Below are 22,955 nucleotides of genomic sequence, written 5' to 3'. Positions count from 1 at the left end.
ATTACCATGAAGATGAACTGCATGTTAATTTGCTAAAAGTTTGAAAAATGCACTTTTGTGCATTTTTCAAAGTTTCATGTTGCGCACACACATGCCCTTAGAGCATGTGTGTGTGCAACATATGTGCACATATCAATTTCAGGGGTGCAATAGGGTGTCATTTTGACACCCTTGAAATTGCATGAGCAATTTGCGAGAACCTACTGGTACTCGCTATTTGCTCATGCAATCTCCAATTCATTCCTATGGGCCTGGAGGCCCATAGGAATGATTGGGATGGCATTCCTTAATTGCTACTCGCAATTTGCTAGTAGCAATTAGGGAAGGTTAAGGAATCGCTATTTGAATAGCGATTCCTACATGCATAGCCTTTTGCTATTCCTCATTAGCGATTCCTTATTTTTCGCTAATAAGGAATCGCAAATGGCATTGTTGATGCATGTGCCCCATAATTATCTGTGGGTCTAATATGTTACTAAGCGCCTTAGGGCGTCTTGCACACAAGTGGATAGTACCTACTCTAACACAGGGAAGTCATAATTAAAGGACGGAATCCCATCACTCACCAAGGTGACATGTTTCATCATCTGGGATCTCCTCCCGGCTGTAACTCCTAGCACAGCCGAGGGCTGCAACACCCTCACTGTGAAGGAGGAGCTCAGGCAGGTTTTTAAGCAATTGCTAGGATATACTAAAATCCAAAGCTACGGCTTGGTGAAGCCATGGGTACCGACGGAGAGGGCGGTGCCTCACGTCCTGAGCTGTGGCCAGGTGAGGTGAGGTTCCTTACTCGTACGATATGGGTTTGAACACCACCCCATGTTCCTCGAACTGAGACGATTGGTGTAATTGGTTGTATCTGTTGCCGTTATTTATTTGTTTTTACACTTTTTTTCAAGTAAACACGCAGTAGCTTTAACTTTGGTCCTGAGGAAAGCTAGACATACTAAAGGTCACGATAGCTGAAACATGTAGACCAACCCTCTAATTGGATAGTTGCAGTTATTTTTTCCAAACTGGTTCAGTACTGTTTTTAATCCCGACACCAAGAGATGTATATATTAAATAATTTTTTCTCATGGTAGTTAGTTGCTCCCTTCACTGGACTTTTTGTTCACTAACCCATTCCCCCTCGGATTAATAACTCACATGTATGCCATAATGCAATAGAATTCTCCCCTACTTACCCCAAAGGCTCATTTCACTTTAGAGACTGACCTAAACCCCCCTTCCATGCTGGAACAATGGCGCTATTGTTGCACCCATTCAAGATCACTCTGGCCAAACTATAAACACCCCCCACACAGACATAAAATTCATCCACAGAATGTATCATATGCCTGTGCAGTTATATAAAATGAGGCTCACCGCGGACATGCAGTGTTGTCGGTGTGTGGCTGACACAGCAACCTTTTTAGACTGGTTTGCCTGAGATTCTTTATAAACTTCTTATTACTACTGTGGAAGAAGGACTGGAGATACTCTTAACGCTCGGGTACTGGTATCTCTTGTTCGTTCTGCAACTCTAATCTTTTTCTTTTAAGTGGATTCAGCTTCTGGTTTGAAGAGAGTGGAACTTGGGCTTGAGACAATAGTGGCTATTTGTGGACACTGGGTGGTGCCACCCACACCATGTTCAGCTTTATGTTCTTAATCAGAACTTTAAAGGGAAAAGGTGCTTGGGTTTCATCAAAAGGAAGATTCTAGGAGTATGAAGGTTTTAAGATTGCAAATAGTGACAAACTTATAGTAAACTCATGTACACTAGTCACACAGGATTATAAAGGGTACACATCTTTCCTTGACAATCGCGTGTTTGTGAGCCCATATACATAAAGTGGCAAGTTGAGTGTTTTTTAGGTCTGGCGTTAGCTGCTATTTCAGAGTACCAGATTGTTTCTATTTGAATCTATTCTTTATAAAATAATAATGTTTTTAGAAAGTGGAATGAAATGCATTTATAACTGCATTCCTGTATGTATTTTGACGACTACAGCCAAACTTGTAAACACAGTTAGTCTGTATGCCCTGCTTGAGTGTCTTTCTAGTTTCCATTCAGTGATCTTTTAATATCATACTTGTGCAGGTATTTGGCTATTTTATTACTCATTGAATTTGTGCTGTGCCGTCTATCCATATATCTTTGGAACTCTTTGCAAGTCTATAATTCTATCTTTATTTGCAATTCTTGACCTATCATTCAATCTATCTTTGCATGTATATCTTTGCAAGGTTATCTATATGTCTAGCTATCTATACAACCCTCTCTGCCTGTTTTGCAAGCCTCTATTTATCTTTCCAACAATCTCTATCTATTTGTTATAAAGATTTACAAAAAAAGGATTAGCAAAGGCAAGAGGCTGGCAGTCCTCGCCAGATCGATTTGCTTCTTTAGGTTGGGTGTTAGTTTGACCTTTTTGATTTTCCTTCGGTTGTGTATAACATAGGTATGAACAGCGGTTGTCATCCACACTTCATCCATAAGTCTGTTCTTGTGAACTTCAGCTGTTGCCTGACTTCACTGTAAGTTACAACGTACTTCCCTTTCATAAGGAGCACATGCACAAATAAAGTAGTTCACTTTAGTGCCAGGTACTACTAAGGAAATGTGTGAGTACTACTAAGGAAATGTGTGCCTTTTTTAACACAAAATATATATCCTTTACTCATTTTTTTTAGATGACGGTCCAGCAGCTTCCTCAACAATAACGTTTTGCAAAAACTTTGACAGAACAAAACAAGAATTGCCAAAGTCAAAAGGTTGGCAGCCAAACCCAGACATCTTGGCTTTGCCAATGCTTATTTTGCTTTCATACTGAACGAACCGTTCCTTTTCCTGCTGTGTTTTTACCTGTATAGTTCACATACACTTGAAGTCCTCTTATTATTCTAAATGTATACTAAAACAAACACTTTCTCGCTTTTGTACTTATTTGTCTTTGCCTTTAAACTGAAGGAAAATTAAAGTGTCTTAGTTTTACATTTGTAGGTGATCACAAGCGAGGAAGCTGAGAGAAGAGGGCAGCAATATGATAATAAAGGCATTACATATCTCTTTGATCTGGACTATGAATCTGAGGAATTCACGGTGGATGCTGCTCGCTATGGAAACGCATCGCACTTTCTAAATCACAGCGTAAGGACTATTTTTGTGACACATTCTATTGAAAGGTGGTAAGAGTTTTCAAATTTCTGTTCGACACTAGTTGGAAAACAGAGCAGGGATAAATGTCCTAAAGCAAAGAATTGTTTAAAGATAATGCATAAAAGCTCTTTGTAAAGATGTGTTTTTTCCAGCGTGAAGGACAATAGGCCTTAAAACAATGTTCCAACGACTTATTTGTAGATCCTGGTGATTTTTCAAAGTTAAAGGCAGAAAGACGACAAAAGTTATGGATGATTTGGCAAGGTATCAATATACCTACTACATTGAGCACTAAAACAGGCTTTCATGCGTACAACATAAAAGCAACAATAACCGTTGCACATGGAAACGACAGAACACTCTAAATGAAATAGAATACATTATGTTAAAAACAAAGAGTAAAGGGAAAGGGTGGAGAAGGTGCTGGATGGCTGTGTGCACTCACAGTTTAGTCCGTGCTTGAGCTCTTGTGATACCATTGGGTGAAGTCCCATTTACACAGTTATTTTGTGGTATGGGACAGTGAGAAAAGAGGCAGTAATGATTGTACAGATGGAAGAGTCTTGTCCAGCTTAACACATCTCCATAGTGTCCCAACTGCCATAACCATATGGAATGAAACCATGAAGTTACCTATCCCTGCTTTTGGATATGGCTCCTTTTCAGTGTCTCAAAGCCCTCTCAGGTCAGGCTTTGCCCTTCTTCCAAGCCCATCAGATAGCAGTGAAGATTCCCATTGTTCAAGTCCAGGGAATATTGATGATTTTACTATTTTGTTTTTTCATACAAGATTGCCCTCTGCGTGCAGTTATCCACTACTGGCATCCCCTTTATGGATTATAAAACCTTTCCAGATGTCTTATGGGCGTTCTTTTCGACTATAAATTAGGACTAGTAAAATGAGCGTCTGGCTTGTTTGCTTTCATCACTTAGTAGTTATATGAACTTGGGGATTGGTAGGGGGGAGTATGGGAATGAGTACTTGTGTATTTAGATTGTTTGGGCGTAGACCTTTTTGTTGGGGTATCAACATAAGAGACCTCTAAAGAGATGTGAAGTGGATAGAGAACTAAAGTGGCACACCACAAGGCAGAGGTGATGTCACTTGTACTGGTGCTTGGAGATAGCACAACGCCCCCACAATAATTCAGAGAGCAGTTATAAATGATATTGTCAACCCTTGCAAGGGTTCATGCAGGGGATTGAGAGATTAGAATCGGTGGTGCTGCAGAGAGGAAAGTAGGATAAGGCCCTGAACCATCACCTAGGATTCTTTGGTACTACATGAAAATTCTCTACATCATGCATTGCCTTACTTGCAAGAAATGAAAATGGCCCCTTGAAGAACCCAGTTGGTACTACTCCCTCGGCCTGCACGTACCCAAGGACAGCAACAAACTAACCTTGCAGCAGGAATATAGTGTATGCCAAACTAATGTAAGTGAATAATAAATAATGCACAACAAAACAGTAACACCCTAGTTGTAACCCTGTGGACATGTGTAACCGTATCTATGCAACTAGCCATACCAAAATACATATGTAAGCATCGTACATACACCAATAATTTCATAAACGTTGAGGAACAATAAACTCAATACAAGATCTTCACTTCTTTATTCCATAGATTTACAGGAGTCCCGTGTACTCGTATGGCTGGAAACTCTAGGAGGCTGCACAAGCTTCTGCACTTCCAGCAAGTAAAGGCAGAAGCAAGCAAATAGGGAGGTCACACAGCGAAGAGTAAGATGCCACGCGGAACAGTAGCTCCAGTCATTAGGGAAGATAGAATCATAAGTGAGCTGGATCGGTAGGTCTGTCTGGTAGAGATGAAAAATGGTGACCTTTCTTTTCCTGTTGCTAGGTGTGCTGAGTGGAGCGGCCCTTGTTTCTCCAGAAGTGGTTGCACTATGACAAATGAACAGGCAGTGCTACAAATAGAAATTCCATTATATGACTAACCACAGTGTGGATAGCGGAGACACTGTGTGTTTGTAGAACAGCAGTCCAGGTGCAGGCCTAGGACAGTTGTCTGTTCCAGATGTAGCACTCATAGGATTTGAAAGGCCAGACGGGGATACTGAAAAACTAGTTAACACTATTGACCTCAAAGCATATGGCTGTCGAGGGGCTACTGCAAGTCACGCATCAAAGTTGCACATTCACTACAGTGTAAACGAGACCCCTGTTGGCTCAATTCCGTGAAGCAGCTTGGTGTGCTAGAGCACAGTTATTTCGGTCCCAAAATAGCACATGCATGTATCTGCATAAATAACTTTCTGGACGAGACAAGGGCTTAATGTGTTCAAATGCAATAAAAATTCTTAGGCAACTCTTCATTTACAACATATAAAGCACATCATAAGAAAACTGAGAGCACATGATGCAATAACTAGAGAGATATAAACATACATATCAAAATGGATGTAATTATTATTCGAAAAACGTTCTATTCAATTTATGTTAAAATGGAAAAAATCACTTCAAGAAGTTATATCAAAACATTAAATTTCATTATTATTCCAACATTACACTCTCACGACAATGGAAAGCTCTTCAGCTATCCTAGATATTAGTGACCTTCCCGAATTATCTTTCTTTCCTTCACTGACCTTGGATCAGGTCATCAATCTCCTTCTGTCCAGTAAGTCTGGCTCCCCATTAGACCTCTGTCCCCACCAAATCTTTCACCTTCTACCAGAAATAATTGCTGCTCATCTGTTGCCCATTTTAACCAAATGTTCTCCTCAGGCATTTTCCTCACCAACTGGAAACCGGCATCTGTTCTCCCTTTCCTTAAAAAAGCAAATCTAGACTGGGCAGATCCTAAGAACTACAGTCCAATCTCAAGACTCCCTCTGCCTGCGAAGATGGTCGAAAAGCCATGAATGTGACATTATCAGACTATATTGAGGAACATGCTCTCTTGGATGCCACTCAGTATGGCTTTAGAAAAAATCATAGTACAGAACTGGCACTGATTTTAGCATCTGAACAGATTAGGCAGACGGTCGATGCAGGGGGTAATGCAGCACTGGTGCTGCTAGACTTCTCTGCCGCATTAGACACTGTCAATCATAAAAAGTTATTGGATTTCCTGGAGAGGATAGGCATCAAAGGAAAGGCTCTTACTTTACTTAAATCATTCCTGACGGGCCACAAACAGTTTGTGGCTCTTTCGGAATTTAAGTCCCCTAATTTCGCACTGCCATGTGGAGTCCCACGGGGATCATCATTGAGCCCCACCCTCTTTAATATATATGTCGCTTCTCTGGCAAGGCTTATTAGATCTCTGGGTTTCTCTGCAATTTCCTATGCAGATGATACCCAGATTGTGGTTTCAGTGACAGGCTCATTTTCAGAGACAGCAGCACAGTTTTAGAACTGCCTTTGCCAGGTTGGGGACTGGATGGCCTCTAACTGTTTGAAATTAAACTTGAGTAAAACAGAGGTCCTACTCTTTGGCAGCAACACTAATTTTTGGTACCCGCACTGTGGCCTGCGGAGCTGGCACGCTACCCATCCCTACAAATAAGGTTAAAAAAAAAACCTGGGAGTCATTTTTTACTCCAGGCTCTCATTCGAAGGCCATGTAAACCAGTCACCTCTGTATCTTTCTACACTTTAAAATTACTTAGAAAGATACTTCCATTCATCCCTGTCAATTTACGGAAGTTAGTGGTCCCGGCTCTCGTTCTGTCCAGAGGCGATTACCGCAACAGTCTGTTCATCAACCTTCGGACGAAATGTTTAACCAAGTTGCAGATTTTGCAAAATGCCGCAGCACGCTTGCTGTTGAACATTCCCAAGTTCAAATCTGCCTTTGCGGCGCTAAAAATATTACACTGATTACCGGTAAAGAGACGGATTGAGTTCAAGGCTCTCTATAGATTTTAAAGCAACTCATGATATAGGACCTCTTTTTTTTTTTTTTTTTTTTTTTTTTTTTTAAACAGAACCTTCAACTATATACTCCTGCCCGCCACTTACGTTCAACTCACGCTCACAATCTGGTGATTCCCAGGTTCAGGAAAAGCTCCTGGGGTGGAAGAAGCTTCCTGGTTGGCACGCCAGACTCTGGAATTCGCTTCCCCAGAAGTTAAAAGACGACACACACTTGCTGGCCTTCAGGAAGGCATTGAAGACTTGGCTCTTCAACCTTTGATTCTGGGTGAAGAACCTTCGACATTTTCCTACATGATGAGCTAGTGCCTTGACACCCTCGGGTAACTGTATCGCACTTTATAAATTTCTTTTTAATTTCATTTCTTGTAACCTCTCATCCGTCCACAGCATACTTCAAAACAAAAACACACAGGATGGTTTAGATGACTAAATTCCTCTCATAGTAACAATTAATTCATATAGTGTATTGCTACATCTAAACTGGGCGACACTATTAGACCACATTTCCTTTTTACAGCAGGACTGATTATTGATATGGTTCTCAAGCGGTGGGCAATAGATAATATATTTTTTTCCTCTGCGCTTTTCGGCAGCAAGCCTCCTTCAGGAAGCCACGCAATATAGGTCACGTATTCTATCTTGATTCAACAGCTGATCAACCAGAAAAGATCCATGCTGGAAGCGGCGCTATATGTAGGCTATGTTCTATACAATGCAAATGGCTTAATGATAGTTATAAAAACTATTAATTGTCGATATTGGCTAGAAATAGTTTGTCGACCTTCGAGTTCAAAGAGTATCCAGATTGTAACCGCAGTAGTGAGCTCGGAAAATGATATTCTTACTGTTTTAGAGAAACTCCAGGCAGTACGCAAAACACAGGAGGCGGATGCTGGCTCATCTGGTCGTACGGAGGTCGACAAGAGGTCGACACATAGGTTGTGCTGGTAGCTGACGTCTCGCAGTGGATAACCGCGAAATGTGTTCTAATGGCAGCTATTGAGGGCTTCTTATCATGGTCAGAGACTATTAAAAATGGTTTTGTACCTTTGTGTATAGTTCTGGAATGCCTGAATTACTCTGGGCGGCATTCCACTTTGTTGTTTTTTACCCACTGTGATTCTCCAGACAGACCAGTCATGTTTACATCGAACCTGGTCCTGCTCCCATTGGAAAAATGGAGCTTAATCTGTCTTTAAACAGAAACACAAGCAGCCTCTGACCAGTTTAAACACTCGGTGTAGTGGGAGGCCTATGACACAGTGAGCCTAGGACCCATCACACTTAGGATGTCTCACTTTCAAAATCATAGGGATTTAATCGATCTCAACCACTTCTAATTACTTTGAGCCGCATTTCAGTCCATCATTAATTGCCCACAATATTGCGCCAGATTCAAGCCATAGTAAAATCTGACTTGGGCGGGATCCAATCAGAACAGTCCATCATGAAGTCCTGGGCCAGGTCTCCTCCAACTGAGAACACAAGCTACCCCAGACTAGTTTTGGGCTTTTCGGGCCTCATCAGTGAGGTGAAGCTTCAGTCCTGTGGCACACTGAACACAGGGACCTTGTCTGAGCACATTCTTTGGCCTTGAACAATCCAACTTTGAAAAGCAAAAAATGTATTGATGGAATGCGTAAATTAATTCGGGGACTGGTATCTACTATGGGCTGTATTCCAGTTCTCCTAGTTTATTCACTTTGCCACTCCAAACAGAGTACAACATTTTTAGTATGGTCTCATGGCCACCCACCAAGGTTACTTAGCATATAGAAGATGAGAAAACATATGATTTTACTTTGTCTTACAGTGGTTCTGGGTCTATAGCGCCGGGACACCTCTTCGTGAGGTAGCTGTTCGCGCTTTACAAATATCAGTATTATTATTATTATTATTGTTTTCCGTGGAATGAGAGGCCTACTGCCTACACAGTTTTACAAATGAGTAGTAAGATGAGGCATTACTTGAGTGCAGGTGGGGCCAAAGTCCTTACATACACCAATGCATGTTTGACATTCCACAATAAGGAGACCCAGAGCTAGAACTCTGAACCCACTTGTCCTGCTAACACCTTCCTCTGGGAGAGTCCTACTTCCTTAAACTGTAAGGGTATTGTGCACACAAACAATGCATTTTAAGCATGTTGTGTTTTTCCCCCTAGTCTGGGGGTGACCTCTTTCGCCAAAAGAGATACTCCCCAAATTTGTTCAGACAATTAATTGCTGAAAAATTGTAATAAATGGGTCATAGTAAAACGTTGGAGAAAACTTCTGCGCATAGTGTACAAATACTCTGGAAAGAGTGTATATCTGTGTGTGAAAAGTTCCATGGATCTTTACAGGTTAGAATGTGATTGAACTGAAGGATGTGTGTGCAATAAACAGAGATGACCCGGCAGTGACATTGGAATACATCTAAATACTGGAGCCCTACTATCCCAATCATTACTCCCTGCCTGGGCAGAGAATTCTATGCTTCTTTTCTGTTTAGGTCTCGCCTGACCCAGCGCATGCGCTGGTCTGGCGAGACTTATTGAGAGGGCTCCAAAAAGTTCTACCAGGCCAGCCTAGAGCTACAGTGCATGTGCGCGGGCGCGTGCGCCACTTTTACCGAGATTACTTTCACTTTAGCGGCCGCACGGCCGCTTTGATGTTTAATCGCGATCACTTAAACTAAATGTTTGATCGCGATCACTTTCAGTTTTGCGGCCGCTTGGCATAGCCAATAGGTCTCGCTTTTGGGACCTTATAAGTGTTTAGTTATGCAACTGTTGCATGGCTAAACACTTATAAGGTCCCAAAGGCGAGACCTGTTGGCTATGCCAATGCTTGTTTTTAATTAGCGTACATAAGCCCAGCCCCTACGGTGCTGTGATGCAAATGGAGCACCCCTCTATCACTCATGGATAACACCTAGTGCATCCAAATTAGGTCTTACTGTAACCCTCTTCCAACCATAATTTGCAAGCTGGTTCGCCTCTGCCCTGACCACACAATGCTTCGGGCCGCATCATGAGCATGAATTGTGTACTAATGTTAAGACACAGTAAGGTACACCTTCTATTGATATCCTCAGTATGCTCAAGGATGAGGACCCAGAAAGAGCAAATTTCGCACTAGATGACTCAGTGGCCCATCTAATCATGACCGTTTCTGTGCTTCTCATTGAAACCACATTGCATGTATGGTCTTCAGGAGAGATATATATATATATATTTACTATTCCTGGCTTCTCTGCGGCATGGCATTCAAATATAAATAATGAGACTAACTCAGTGCACGAAGGTCTGTTATTTCTTGTTTTGGGGGTGGAGAAGTGGATCGAATATAAAGGTGTTAAAAATTGAATATATAGCATGCAATTCACTTATAAAACTATCATTTCATTTTTCAGTGTGACCCAAACCTTCAGGTATTTAATGTCTTCATAGAAAATCTTGATCTTCGTCTTCCTCGGATTGCGCTGTTTTCCATCCGCCCAATCAAGGCTGGTGAAGAGCTTACTTTTGACTATCAAATGAAAGGTATTATTAATGTATATTTTGATGCATAACGCAGGTATTTGGTTTATTGTTGTATCTCATTATTTCTGAATATTTGTAAAATATTAAATAAGTTACATAAGCTATATTTGTATCAATTACTTTCAAATACTTTTACTGTTAATACATACTAAGAATGGTATATCTGTTTATTCAAGGAATAGGGAACTTCCAGATTGTTTAAAAAACCCTCTGAACGTTTCTTAATGTTTTAAAGCAGTTTTGGTGGGCTCAGACAGTACACCCATTCTGTATTCTATTCAGCAGTGCACTCATTCTCTGTTGGACCCAGCAGGGTTCACATCGTTACAAAAAGTGATCTCTTCAAGATTAAAAACATAGATACATTGTGAATGAAGTGTTTGTATTAACACTTTTGTTTATGTAAAATTAAATTCATGATGGAGTCCTAGAGATTAGCAATGTCCGCCGTTATCTGATGAGTTGCGTGCATTGTTGGGTGTTTTTCTAACCTTGACTAACAAAATTTAGAAAACCAATTTGAAGAACCGAGTGTAAAGGAGAATCCATGCTACACACTTTAGTAGTAATGGGGAAAGCTCTTGGATGAAAGTTTGGAAAAAGTTACTTTTTGTGTGACTTTGTTGCTACGGATTCATTCATTTTCCTACTGTGGAGAATGGAAACTGCTTCTTAAAGCTCTGCAATGCCAGTACCAAATATATGTGCACAGTATACACGTCCTACCCTTGCACAGCTGCTTATCCGCACTAGTCCTTTCGTTAACGCTCAGCACCTTGAAAACATAATAATATTTTAGACAGGAGGTTATCCACCTGGCATTGGTAGTTACAGAGGTCCACCTTCATGAGTCAACACCATTCAAAACAGAGATTGTCTTTGGAACAGTGTTCAGTGTTCCTGCGAAGATAAAATCAAGTGGACACTTGTCATCAAATTTAGGAAGATCTCATCCACTGAGGAAGCTAAAGTGCATGAAAAGAATATTCCTTGTTCAAATGAAATTTTAGCAAAGTCTTTGGGGCATAAGATGCATCATTTTGAAAACTCTACGTTCTCACAGGACACAGCATACAGGTCTGAGGCATATAGGGTCTACAAATCCCCAAACCATCTTGCATAATTATTGGTGGCTAAGAAGGCAAGTCACACAAGCGCTGCGATTCCAATGGCTTATGCATGAAATAGTGGAACACATGGTACAAATGTCTTCTGTTCAGTGGTAAAATATGGAACTGGCTTATTGCGTGGCATTTGATGGCCTCACTGGTGGAGGGAAAAGATCCCTCAATGCACAGCCCCTTTGTGTTAAAATGGGTCCCAAGTAGGTTTTGAATTTTTTCCATTTGAAAGGCCAATTCTGCGTAGAAAAAGATATGACACTATCACATTAGGGAAGTGCCATTGGCTGAGTCAAAGCCTTTTTCTTCTGCATATGGATCCAGTGGAACATTTCCTGGCAACCCCAAGACCATGCAGGTTTGCTTTTCTTATTATTAAAACAATAAGAGGCCCATCTAGTAGTGAAGAGTAGCTTGTTGATTCTGTATCAAATATAAAAAAACAAGTGTAAATGAGTGGCCAAGATTGTGCCTACTTGATTTGACTGAAATCATGATCATGGATGTTATTTCTTACATGACCATAACCCATCAACTCGAAATCTTAAAAAAAAAATTCATAAACCTAATCTGCGGAGCTAAAAATGGATAAAATTACCTTTCTGGAGGCTACAAATTCTCCAGTTTCCACCGAGGAGGGCCATGCCCCTGCAGGTGGTGCAACCGTAAACAACAAGTTACTTGCCTTCGGTAATGATCTTTTCTGGCTGCTTTTTGGCCAATGCGTAGCAGATCTTAATGCAGAGCACGATCCAGCAGAAGATGGTTCTCTTCTTCCGCTTGCCTTTTAAAAAAAAATAATAATAATGTTTTACTCCAGGGAACCCAACAAAGAGCTGATCGTCCACCTAGGTGGTCTTTGGTGTGATCTATGTAGAAGCTCTGGGTCCACATTATGGAGTTGCTCCTCATCCTTGGAGGGGTGAGGTGTAGCATAGAGAACCGGTAGGGTGATAGCTTGACGGACGTGGAAGGGTGTCACAACTTTTGATAGGAAGGATGCCCGAGTAGGAAGAACCAGTTTGTCGGGGAAGAAGGAAGTGCATGGTGGATTGACACAAAGAGCATGAAGCTCACTCACACTCTGTGCCAAGGTGATGCTGATGAAGAACACAGTCTTGATATTAAGGAGCTGTTAAGAACAGCTGTGAAGCAGCTCGAATGGAGTTTGTAACCGGTGAGTAAGATCAGATTAAGATCTCATTGGGGCATGACAAAGGGAGAAGGGTGAAACATATGTTGTAGCCCTTTCAAAAATCGCATCATAACTGAAGAGCTAAACAATGGGGTCGGATCTGGCAGCTGTAAAAGGCCTTCAGGGATGAAAGATGACCCTTAACTGTGCCCAAATCAAAGCCTTGCCAGGCAGGTGACAAAATAAATAACAAAACATCAGTTAACTTGACCTGGAGGGGTTCAGTCAGGCGTGTGCTGCACCAAGCCACAAATATGTCCCAATATGCAGTTTTAATTGATGGACACCTGGCTGCAAAGATGGCATCAACTGCCTCCGGAGGAAGGTCGAAGGGATTCAGCTGTCACTGCTCAAGCTCCAAACATGAAGTTGGAGAATATGAAGACCTGGGTGCAGAACCGTGCTCTGCTTCTGTGACAGAAGGTGCTCCCGAAGAGGCAGCCTGATCAAAAGGACACATGCTCAAGTCCAGGAGTTCCAGATACCCTACTCTGTGTCCAGTGCAGAGACACTAGGATGACTTGGGCCCTGTACATCCTGTTCTTTTTGAGAACTCTGGGCATGACTGCTGTCAGTGAGTTCCACTCGAAGCAGAATGCGTCTCAGAGCGAGAGACACCTTGGAAACTCCAATGTACAGAATTACTGACATTGTGCTTTCTTGGTGGTGGCTAAAAGATCTATGAAACTAGGAGTATACTGTTGTGCACTGACTTAAGCAGACTCCCAATGGGATCTGAGTTGTCACTGGGAGCATGCTCTCTTAAGAGCAAGTGCCCTCACCCACCTAAAGGTGGCATTCTTCATCATTGGGCATCACTCCTCGTTGGGCTGGTGCTCCAATGCCCAATGGGCCCAGTGAGCAGGCTCTTTGCGAAGGTCTTTTTATCGCCAATAGAAGACTGGAGAGGTGAGTGTATTTCCAGTCTGTGGGTTAGAAGATTGGAAAAAAGATGTGAAGTAAAATCAACTATAGACCTGGTGGAGCTATCTATTTAATAGGGTTCCAAGCCTATGTTGAGTTAAACAAAAAAAGTGGAAGTCCGTTGGACATAATGGTCCTAGTCTCTCAAGTGCAAAGGTATACTGTCTGGTGTAAGAACAATTGAGTGTACATAGATCTTAGATGATGGTCGACCTGTTTCATGCTTTATTCTGTAGAAACAAGATCAAATGGCATTTCATCAGGACCTATGTGGTTGCATGCCTAGTCTTCTAGAAGAGTGGAGAACCTAAGTTTGTGTCTGGGTTTCCTCACCCTCCAAATAGTCGTCGACTCACTTTATACAGGCATTTGGACTCCGTGGTTCACCGGTATACTGATCTACCCCTGAGGTGGCATGACATGAAGGTGATGGAGTGAGCAGCAGAAATCGAAGCTCAGTCTGGCCAGACCATATCTAGTGCCATCTTGATGCAATAAAATGACCCAGGGACTCCTGATACCTATGTGAGCAGTTGCCATGGACGGGAGGACCACTAGAGCGGAGACAGGGTGCAGTTAGAGGCAGCATTTGCTCATCACCCCTGGGCCGCAGTGGAGCCGTGCCCCAATAAGGCGGCAGACTAAACATCGCGGAGTCGGGAAAGCATTACGATCACATACGGCCAGGCCGTGGAGCTTGTCCGGTGAGTGGGGCACCTGCCTGCAGTGCTGCCCCGGACTCTAGTGACTTACTGATAACATGACACTCCTGAACGTGGTACCGAGGTATCCAGCAGGGGTGGCGGACTGGTATCAGCTGGCCGGCAGCACGGCTCACCCTGGAACGCCCTAACGAGCCAGCGGGGCGACGAGTGATGGGATGCACTCGCGCACTTCCCCTCTAAAAATATACCCTGGTGCTGAAGCACCCCTGTGAGGTGGGGTACGGACTAAAGACAACACTCCTATGCTCGACATTGTGAGGGCTGGGGAGGCACAGAGCTGGGAGTGGCAGCAGGGCACCAGTGCTGTCGTAGGGCTGTGCGGCCTAGTGTGGGGCCGGGAGAAATGCGTGACCTCTCAGATGTGACTGCCCTGCACAATGGAGTGGTGACTCGAGGGTGTGCGTGCCTTGAACTAACGACTCCAGGATCGTTGTGTGGGAGGAAGCACCTGACAAAGGCCTGACTGGGCTAACTGGTTGTGCCTCTGCGGGCTTCTGCTCCAAGGGGGAAGGGAGGCTTGGGACTCCTACCGGCACCTTGGAAGGTGAACTGAGAGAGATGGCCATAGAATCGCCTGAAAGCAGGAGTGAGAGGCCTCCTCCCTACATCGAAGGCCCAACAAGAAAGTGAACTGCATGAGACAGCAGACCGGATTCATGGCCCCTGTGGTCGAACCCTCTGTGGAGAGAATGTGATTGCTCAAGGCATGCTTGACCTGACTGTGGCCAGGGGCTGCCCGGTTGGTGTCCTGTGCTCTCGCCGTGTCAGAGTACCTGGAAGGTCTGTAAGTGTGCCTCGACTTAGCGGCCCGTGGGATCAGCGGGTGAGCCTGACGGGGGGTGGGGGGCTGGGGGAACCAGCTGTTTGTACCTCTGTGGTGTGCGGAAGAGCATCCTCCGAGGGCACATGGGGCCTTCCCCCAGGGGATGGCAGCCTGAGATTCCTGTGATAGCGTCTTAAGCAATGGACTGGAAATAAGACGCAATGCTGACTGAAGGAGAGAGCGAAAAGTGCAATCCCTGCAGTGGGACGCATTGGGAGAGAGCAGCCAGCTGGCTGTCAAAGGTCGCTGGACACTGCCGGTAAGTCTTCCTTGGGGGCCAAGATCACACAGGGTTGCTCTGCCTTGCTGTGCCTGTGCGCTGACTCCGCGAACCCTGCGATGGGTAGCTTGCGGCAAGTGGCTGTGCATTCAGCATCATCTCCTACATCATGGGCAAGATCACTTGGAGGAAGGACCAGGAGGTGGGGGGCTCATTGGCGGAGCAAATGTAGCAGTTCAGCTTAGTCAACTAACAATATAGGATGCCTCTCACTCCAGAACATTACCCAGGCCACAATGGCCTCCCGAGAGGCATTGGAGACAAAAATCGATACCCTGGGAGTGGTCCTGAGCCTACTGCAGAATGATCACGGCTACCTGGCAGAGCTAGCTGATAGAGACCTGGCCGATGTCCCTCCGTTCCTTGCGTCGGTGAGTACAAGGCTGACCTCTGTGGAGACCAAGGTTTTCATGCTCGAACTTCTGTTATTGGCATTTGTAGCGCGAACGGCTACTCAAGATTGTCCCCGCGCGAAAACCATTTAAAAAGCAGTAAAACTGAGAGAAGCGCAACTTAATTGAACAACAGAGTCTTTAGGTGCTTCTTAAACCGCTTATGGTTTGAATGTTCCGTAGTTCAAAGGGAAAGGCATTCCAGAGCTGAACATGCCGAAAATCGGTAATGCCGAAACAACATACGGGTGGTAGGTCTGCCAGAGGGCCTCTCCTCGCTTTTTGCCCTGGAGCTAGCCCACAGGGTTCTGACCAGACCGCCTCTCCTGTGGGGCCCTGCGACAATTTGTGATCTGTTTCGAGTCCTATACGGATCGTGACCATATCCTGGCAATAGCACGTTGCAGGGGAAACATCTTGGTTGAAAACAGTGCGGTGAAGATCTTAAGGATTTCTCATGTGAGGTGCAGAAGCAAAGATCTTCATTCCGGAAAGTTAAGAACAAACTTCGGCAAATGTGACTTTCCTGCGCAATGCTTTTCCCTTCCCAGCTCCAAGTGATCACGCCAGATGCGACAACATTTTTCCAGACACCGTAGGAGACTTTGAGCTGGATTGACCAACAGCATAATTTGGGGCCCCGCTGGGACCCCCTGTGTGGGGGCCCATGAAGGGCCCGATTGGAACACAGGTGTGGGACTCGCAGTTCTATGTTGCCCCCCTCGCAGGCTGAAGCGCAACATGAGAGGCAGGAGGCAATGGCAACAGCAGCATTGCTGAGCAGCACTGGGATGAGGCCCCGGGGGTGGGAGGGCTGCATTAGACTCTGACTCCGATCACAGCTTCAGCATCTGAGGATTCGAGTCTGGAGCTGCCCAAGGTGACCCCACGATCATCAGATGAAATCCTTTGAAGCAGTGAATATATTGGTAACATTACGGGGGTGGCATTGTGGACCTGTAATTCTTACCGATGGAGGGTGTGTGACAAGTACCTCTCCCTTCCCTGGGTCAGGAACCCAGCGCATGTACACAGCACTGGGTGGGGAGACCTGGTGGTAGAACAGCTTTTTGGCTTTCCCCTTTCCAATAGTGACACACCTGGGAACTCCCACGAGCTGTTGAAACTTTAATTGTTCGTTTGGATGGGAGGGTTTAGACCTGCTTGTCCTTGGGAGTTGGGACAATTGTCTATTGTTGAGTTTTTGGTAACCAGTGAGTTGCGCTAAACTGCGGAATCTGCCTGCGATGCCCAAGAGAATACTAAGGGTAAGGGGAGGGACGATGGTTGGAGGCACGCAAAGCGGAAGAACTGACATGCAACCTAGATGGCGGCCCCCATGACCTATAAATTCCTCTGACTGAATATCCAAGGTGTGCATATGATGTCCAAGCATTATAAATTGTTTTCCTAGCTGAATAGAAGGAGCATTCATGTAGCACTTGCAAGAGACACACCTCACGGCCAAAGAAAGGCTGGTGTTATGGCTCCAGTGGAGAGGTCAGGCACACTACACAGCTTACTCCGCGTATGCCAGAGGCACACTAGTGTGGATACGGGCAGGGGGTACCATTCCAACACACGGGTGATTTAATCAACCCAGAGGACAGATATGTAGGGGTGATGGGCCAACTGGAGGGCAGGGATGTAGTGATAGTGAACATATACACACCTAATGTTGATCATGGCGCTCTCCTGATGAGCCCCTCTGGCCCCTTGGTCCCATACTTGGTCCACCCAACCATAATGGGGGGGGGGGGTTAAACTGTGTAGCGGGCCCCCAAGCGGATGGGTCTCGCCCTCCGTTACAAGACTCCCAGACCGTCAGTGCGGCATGTGTTTTTGCGGACTGGCTGACCAGGTGGGGACTAGTTGACTCTTGGAGACAGACACACCTTCAGGATCGGGCTTACTTCTTCCTCTCAAGCTTACATGAACTCCGCATTTGCCTTGGCACATTCCTCTGCACCTTTGATGTGCATAGTCTGGTCTATTTTGTGCATAGTCTGGTCTATTCCACAGAGTATCTGGCCTGAACAGCTTCAGACCACAATCCTATCCTCTGACACCTGCGATGGGCTTGACGCAGGCCCTGCATCCCCACAAGGAGGCTGAATCCTGAGTTATTGCAGGAGACAATTAGAGGTAAAATAAGTCTGTACGTTGGGGACAATGATGACATGGCCTTGTTTCCCCAGGTAGAATTGGACGCCTTGAAGGTGGTCATCCGAAGCCAATGTATAGTGGAATCGAAAGGGTTCAGTAGTGTTTTACTGGAGGAGGTACTTGACGCGGAGCAAAACCTGTGTGAAGTAGAGGCTCTCAGGCCCGGCCATCCAGAATTGCAGCATGCCCTTTTAGCTGTTAAGGAGAAAGTAGCGACTGTGGTCAAAACGCACAGGTGTTTGGATTTTAGACAGTACACAGAGCAAACATGTTGAACGGGATTGATCTGGATCGCTGATAGCCTGGTTTTCAAACACAACGAAGCATGGCTCGTCTATCGTTGAACTCCAGACGGATGGGGGGAACCGGATATATAGCCAAGATGGGATTTCCTTGAGGCATTGCCCATCCCGCACCTCAAAGCGGACAAAACGGAAGAACTAGGTGGGAATATTATTCCCCAGGAGGTAAAGGTGGCACTTAAAAATATGGCGCGCAGTAAGTCCCCAGGAACAGATGGGTTCCTGACTGAGTTTTACACAGCCTATTCTGAAGAACTGACCTCCAAATGGGTAGACCTCTACAGTGCGGCTAGAGACTACGGATATCTACCGGATACCCCCAGGAAAGCACTCATAGTCCCCCTACTAAAGCCTGGGAAACCTGTGCATGATCGTACAGCTAACAGACCAGACCGCTCTCGATGTTAAACATCGATTTACAAGATCTTGATCTTGAGCAGAATCTTGGTGACTAGAATCCTCCTGTTAAATGACCAAATTGGTCCACCCTGATCAAGCTGGATTCATACCCGGCAGCAACATGGCCCTCAATATCCGACGAGGCTTGGCCTTGTTGGAGGCCAGCGGGTATGTTCGCGAGGACGATGCTGTGTTTGCTGTAGCTATAGAAAAGGCCCTCGACAGCCTGGAATGGGGGTATATTTATGATGTGATGTTACAAATGAGACTAGACAGGAACTTTGTGACGTTGACTAAGCTGCTTTATGCCGACATGGTTGTTAGAGTCCGCACGAGAAGAACCATCTCTGGAGGCTATGCAGTGGGGTGCGGGACCCGGCAGGGGTGTCCTCTGTCACCCCTGCTTTTTGCAATGGCTATGAAGCCTCTGGACAGCTACGCAAGAGTATTTAAAGAACTTTGCTACCGCATTGGACTGTATGCGGATGATTGACTGATTTTCCATATAAAATACAAAGGAGGACCTATGTGGGACCAAGGCCATGCTGGAATGTTTTGTTTCCCTGTCAGGTCTGAAAGTGAACTGGCAGAAATTCAGACTATTCCTGACAGTACCCAAAAGAGATCCACAACGGGTTGGGACAACTAAAGTGGGAGCCCCGATGACTTATTTAGAGAGACTGAACTACTCCCATTGTAAGCGCTTTGTTTAGAATTCGACATACTGCAGGGTCACTTCCTGCTGCATAGGGCGGTCACAACAGCGTTCCGTAAGCACTGAAACATTGGCTCCAGAGGTGTGGCGCAGCGGCCAGGGTGCCTGACACCGGACTACGGGGTTCACGGTTCGATCCCCGGTGCTGGCGGCAGGTTAGCCCAGCACCATGTGACACCACTTTGGAGGTAGCTGTGCGCTTTACAAATACTGTTATTTAAGATTTCATTTCATTTCCTCTGAACTGCAGGGGCTCAAAAGCAGCTGCTATGTAGCTCTCTCTGTGGGCACTATTAAGGCCGTTTTGTGCCTTTATTGGGCAATTCGGAGGGACCTGCACTAACTGCTGGAGCACCTGCGGATGCGCTCAGAGGAAGATCTGGGCTTCCCCATCACTGACAGAGATTGGGACTCCATCCTGATAGAGTACCGAAGGTATCCAAAAATGCCTGCTTTAAACTGATTACTATATCCTCCACAGAGCATACCTCACTCCAGAGGGAATAGGTAGATACCTTTATGTGATTGATGCAGCCTGCCCACGGTGCGTGGTGGTGGGAGCTGATCTTTTACATATGCTCTGGTCCTGCCCCTCGCAGCGGGAGGAGGTCACACGGACGATTGCGAATGTTATTGAGAAACAGATTCCTCCCTCCCCTAGCCGTTGCCTCCTCAGTTGATTCCCACACACTTCTAAGACCAACGGCACAAGTACATTTTAGGACCTGGCTTTTATATTGGCAAAACAAGAAATCACGAAGAATTTGAAACCCCCTGAGGGACCTTGAGCACTGGCATGGCAGAGAGAAATGGGTGGGCTGTAAGCAAAGAGTACTCCTGAGGGAAGCCAGATGAGGAATAGATACTTGGAACAAGGGATGCTTAAATGGATAGCTTCACTGACCCAGACACCAGCACCCAGACTGGCTCGCCCACATCTCCAGGCCATTCACTAACACTTGCCATAGTGATGGGCATGCTTCAGACACTCCCGCACCTTAAGCAGGGATGTGGAATTCCTATAGCCCAACGCCCGGGACATATTGTTTGGGGTCAAGGGCAACAAGATTCCATGTTTATTCACATATTCTACATCACAAACCCTTTGACTGCCAGGTTATAGTCCCACATGATGGATCAGCGAAATATTTGTTTCCATGTTTTAACGCTGTTCAAACTTGTATTTATGGTTCATAAATGGAAAACCTTTATTATTCGGGTGAGCGATCTAAGTACATGTTGTAAGCTCAGACTACTACTGACAGTGGTTAAAGTATAAAAATGGGTGCACACGCTTTCATTGTTTAGCACTATGAGGCTATGCATACTGCTCCCAGAATACTCTCCGATTAGATGCAAATATATGGAGACGCTTGAAAGCAAGATTGATTATTCTTCGCTTTCAAGATCAAATGTTCACAAAAAAAAAAACATTTAGCTGAACTACTGTAACATTTTAGGTAGCGTTTTTCTGCAGCATCATTTAGTAAAATGTGTTGATGCATGCTAGTATTTCCCAAAAATATTCATAGTGGAAAATCACTGTACCCAGTTTTAACAAGATTATGAGAAACCTAAAAATAAACAAGCATTGGTAAAGCCAATTGGTCTGAAATTGTTGGTCAGTCTTTTGGTTTTATCAATGCGTGACTTGTTTTGGCATTTTTTTTTGTAAAACCTTATTGGTGTGGGTGCTGCTGGACCCTCATTATAACAAACATTGGCAAAAGCAAAAATAGTTTCAGTCTCAAAAAGCACACATTGCCACAGTCGTTCCTGGCACTGAACAAAATGACTGTGTGCCAATTATGCTCCTTGTGAAAGAACAGAATGCTGTCATTCACAGTGAAGCTAGCCAACTGACAGAGACATTTTAATAAACACAACATGTCATGGTTAATGCCAGACCTAATTGGGGGGCCAATTATTAAGTAAAGTCTCAAAAGTGCACTTATGTCCTTGCATTAAGTGCAGATATACGACTTTCCTGAATTCACAATACTTTACAGAAGTAGGCCAAGAAATAGTACTCCTAGAAAATATTTGTGAACTGCATTTTAGTATGAGCAAATATGCATGTGTAGATTTGCTCATGCGAAAATCCGGACGTTTGCAAGTTTACTTCCCCTCCAACCACTTTTTTCCCAACCCAGGAAGAAGTTTTATGTCTGCCATTGCCCGGAGTAAATATCCAACCTTTCTCAGTATGGGAAAAGATTAGAGAAGAGTTGATAAACCCTTAAAACATGCAAGTTAGTAGGTTTGCACAGACTCAAAAGGGCATTCCAACCCTGAAACTGTTGCTTAACTTCAGTGCCAGTATGTAGATCTGCGGAAACGTTGCAACATAAGGGAATTTCTAGTATTCATACCCTGCTATGGAAGGAGCCCTGGCATATTCAGAGAGGCTATTTCGGAGCTCTTATATAAGGGTATTGCTGGCATAATTTGTCACCGCATTACATGGCACAAAAGGGACAAGTGGATTTTGTTATAGGACAAGTAGATATATGAAGTAACCTGCCCCATGGACAAGTAGATATTTTATTAAATTCCACCCCCCTGTTAAGACCACTTCACATGAAAGGGACAGCACTGGACAGTTAGACTCTGACTACTTCACTGGTGCTGCAGCGGGCACAACATATTGTTAGAGCATCTGTATGACTTTAAGGCGACTCATGGGGGTGGAGGGGTACTTTCAATATGTGTTAAGGTATGTTGAACCGTGCATGCCGAACAGTACCGGAGATATATTTGTAACTTCTTGCAAGTGGCCTACCAGTATATGTAGGATGTCAGCGATGCAAAATCCCAATAAAATTTGTTTAAAAAAAAAATACTGACCTGCCCCAGACCTCGTATTCAAAGATTTTCGGATGCGAGGTCTGGGAAGGTCAGTACACTGGTGAGCCACAGAGCGCAACTTCCTGTATCACATGAGTCAAATACTCTTCATATAAGGGGTCGTTATCGACTATTTGGTGGGTCACTGTTTTTATGTGAAGCACACATGTAATGACCTAAGTGCTCTCTTGCTTGTTTGATTTGATTAGATTACCACACCACCCAATAAGGTGAGGAAACCGAGACACATACTTACCACAGGGAGCCTAAATAGACCCTCCAACTAACAGCTCTCTCAGCATGAGGAGCACCTACTCAACAACGGGAATTGGGCTAGGGCCCAAGAAACGTCCTTCATCCTCTAATTATTACCCTAAACCCACTAACTCCAAACAAAGAACTACACCCAATGACATTCGTAGCCCTGCAGTCTACACTGCCCCACAGAGACCCCATCGAGACCCTCCCACAAACAGCTCGCTCAGCCGG

General features: G+C 44.6%; 1 protein-coding gene across 11 annotated transcripts in view; it reads left to right on the top strand.

Moving 5' to 3' along the window:
* SUV39H2 (SUV39H2 histone lysine methyltransferase) overlaps positions 1 to 22,955 on the top strand; it is a 320,818-nt gene that overhangs the window by 228,749 nt on the left and 69,114 nt on the right. For all 11 annotated transcript variants that reach the window (XM_085652920.1, XM_085652926.1, XM_085652923.1 and 8 more), the window contains 2 exons: positions 2,990 to 3,136; positions 10,448 to 10,577. In XM_085652920.1, the coding sequence (XP_085509046.1) occupies positions 2,990 to 3,136; positions 10,448 to 10,577 (277 nt within the window). The remainder of the gene's footprint in view (positions 1 to 2,989; positions 3,137 to 10,447; positions 10,578 to 22,955) is intronic.

Source organism: Triturus cristatus, chromosome 4_1, assembly GCF_964204655.1.
Source record: "Triturus cristatus chromosome 4_1, aTriCri1.1, whole genome shotgun sequence".
In the NCBI taxonomy this organism is placed as follows: domain Eukaryota; kingdom Metazoa; phylum Chordata; class Amphibia; order Caudata; family Salamandridae; genus Triturus; species Triturus cristatus.
This window is presented reverse-complemented; position numbering and strand designations above follow the sequence as displayed.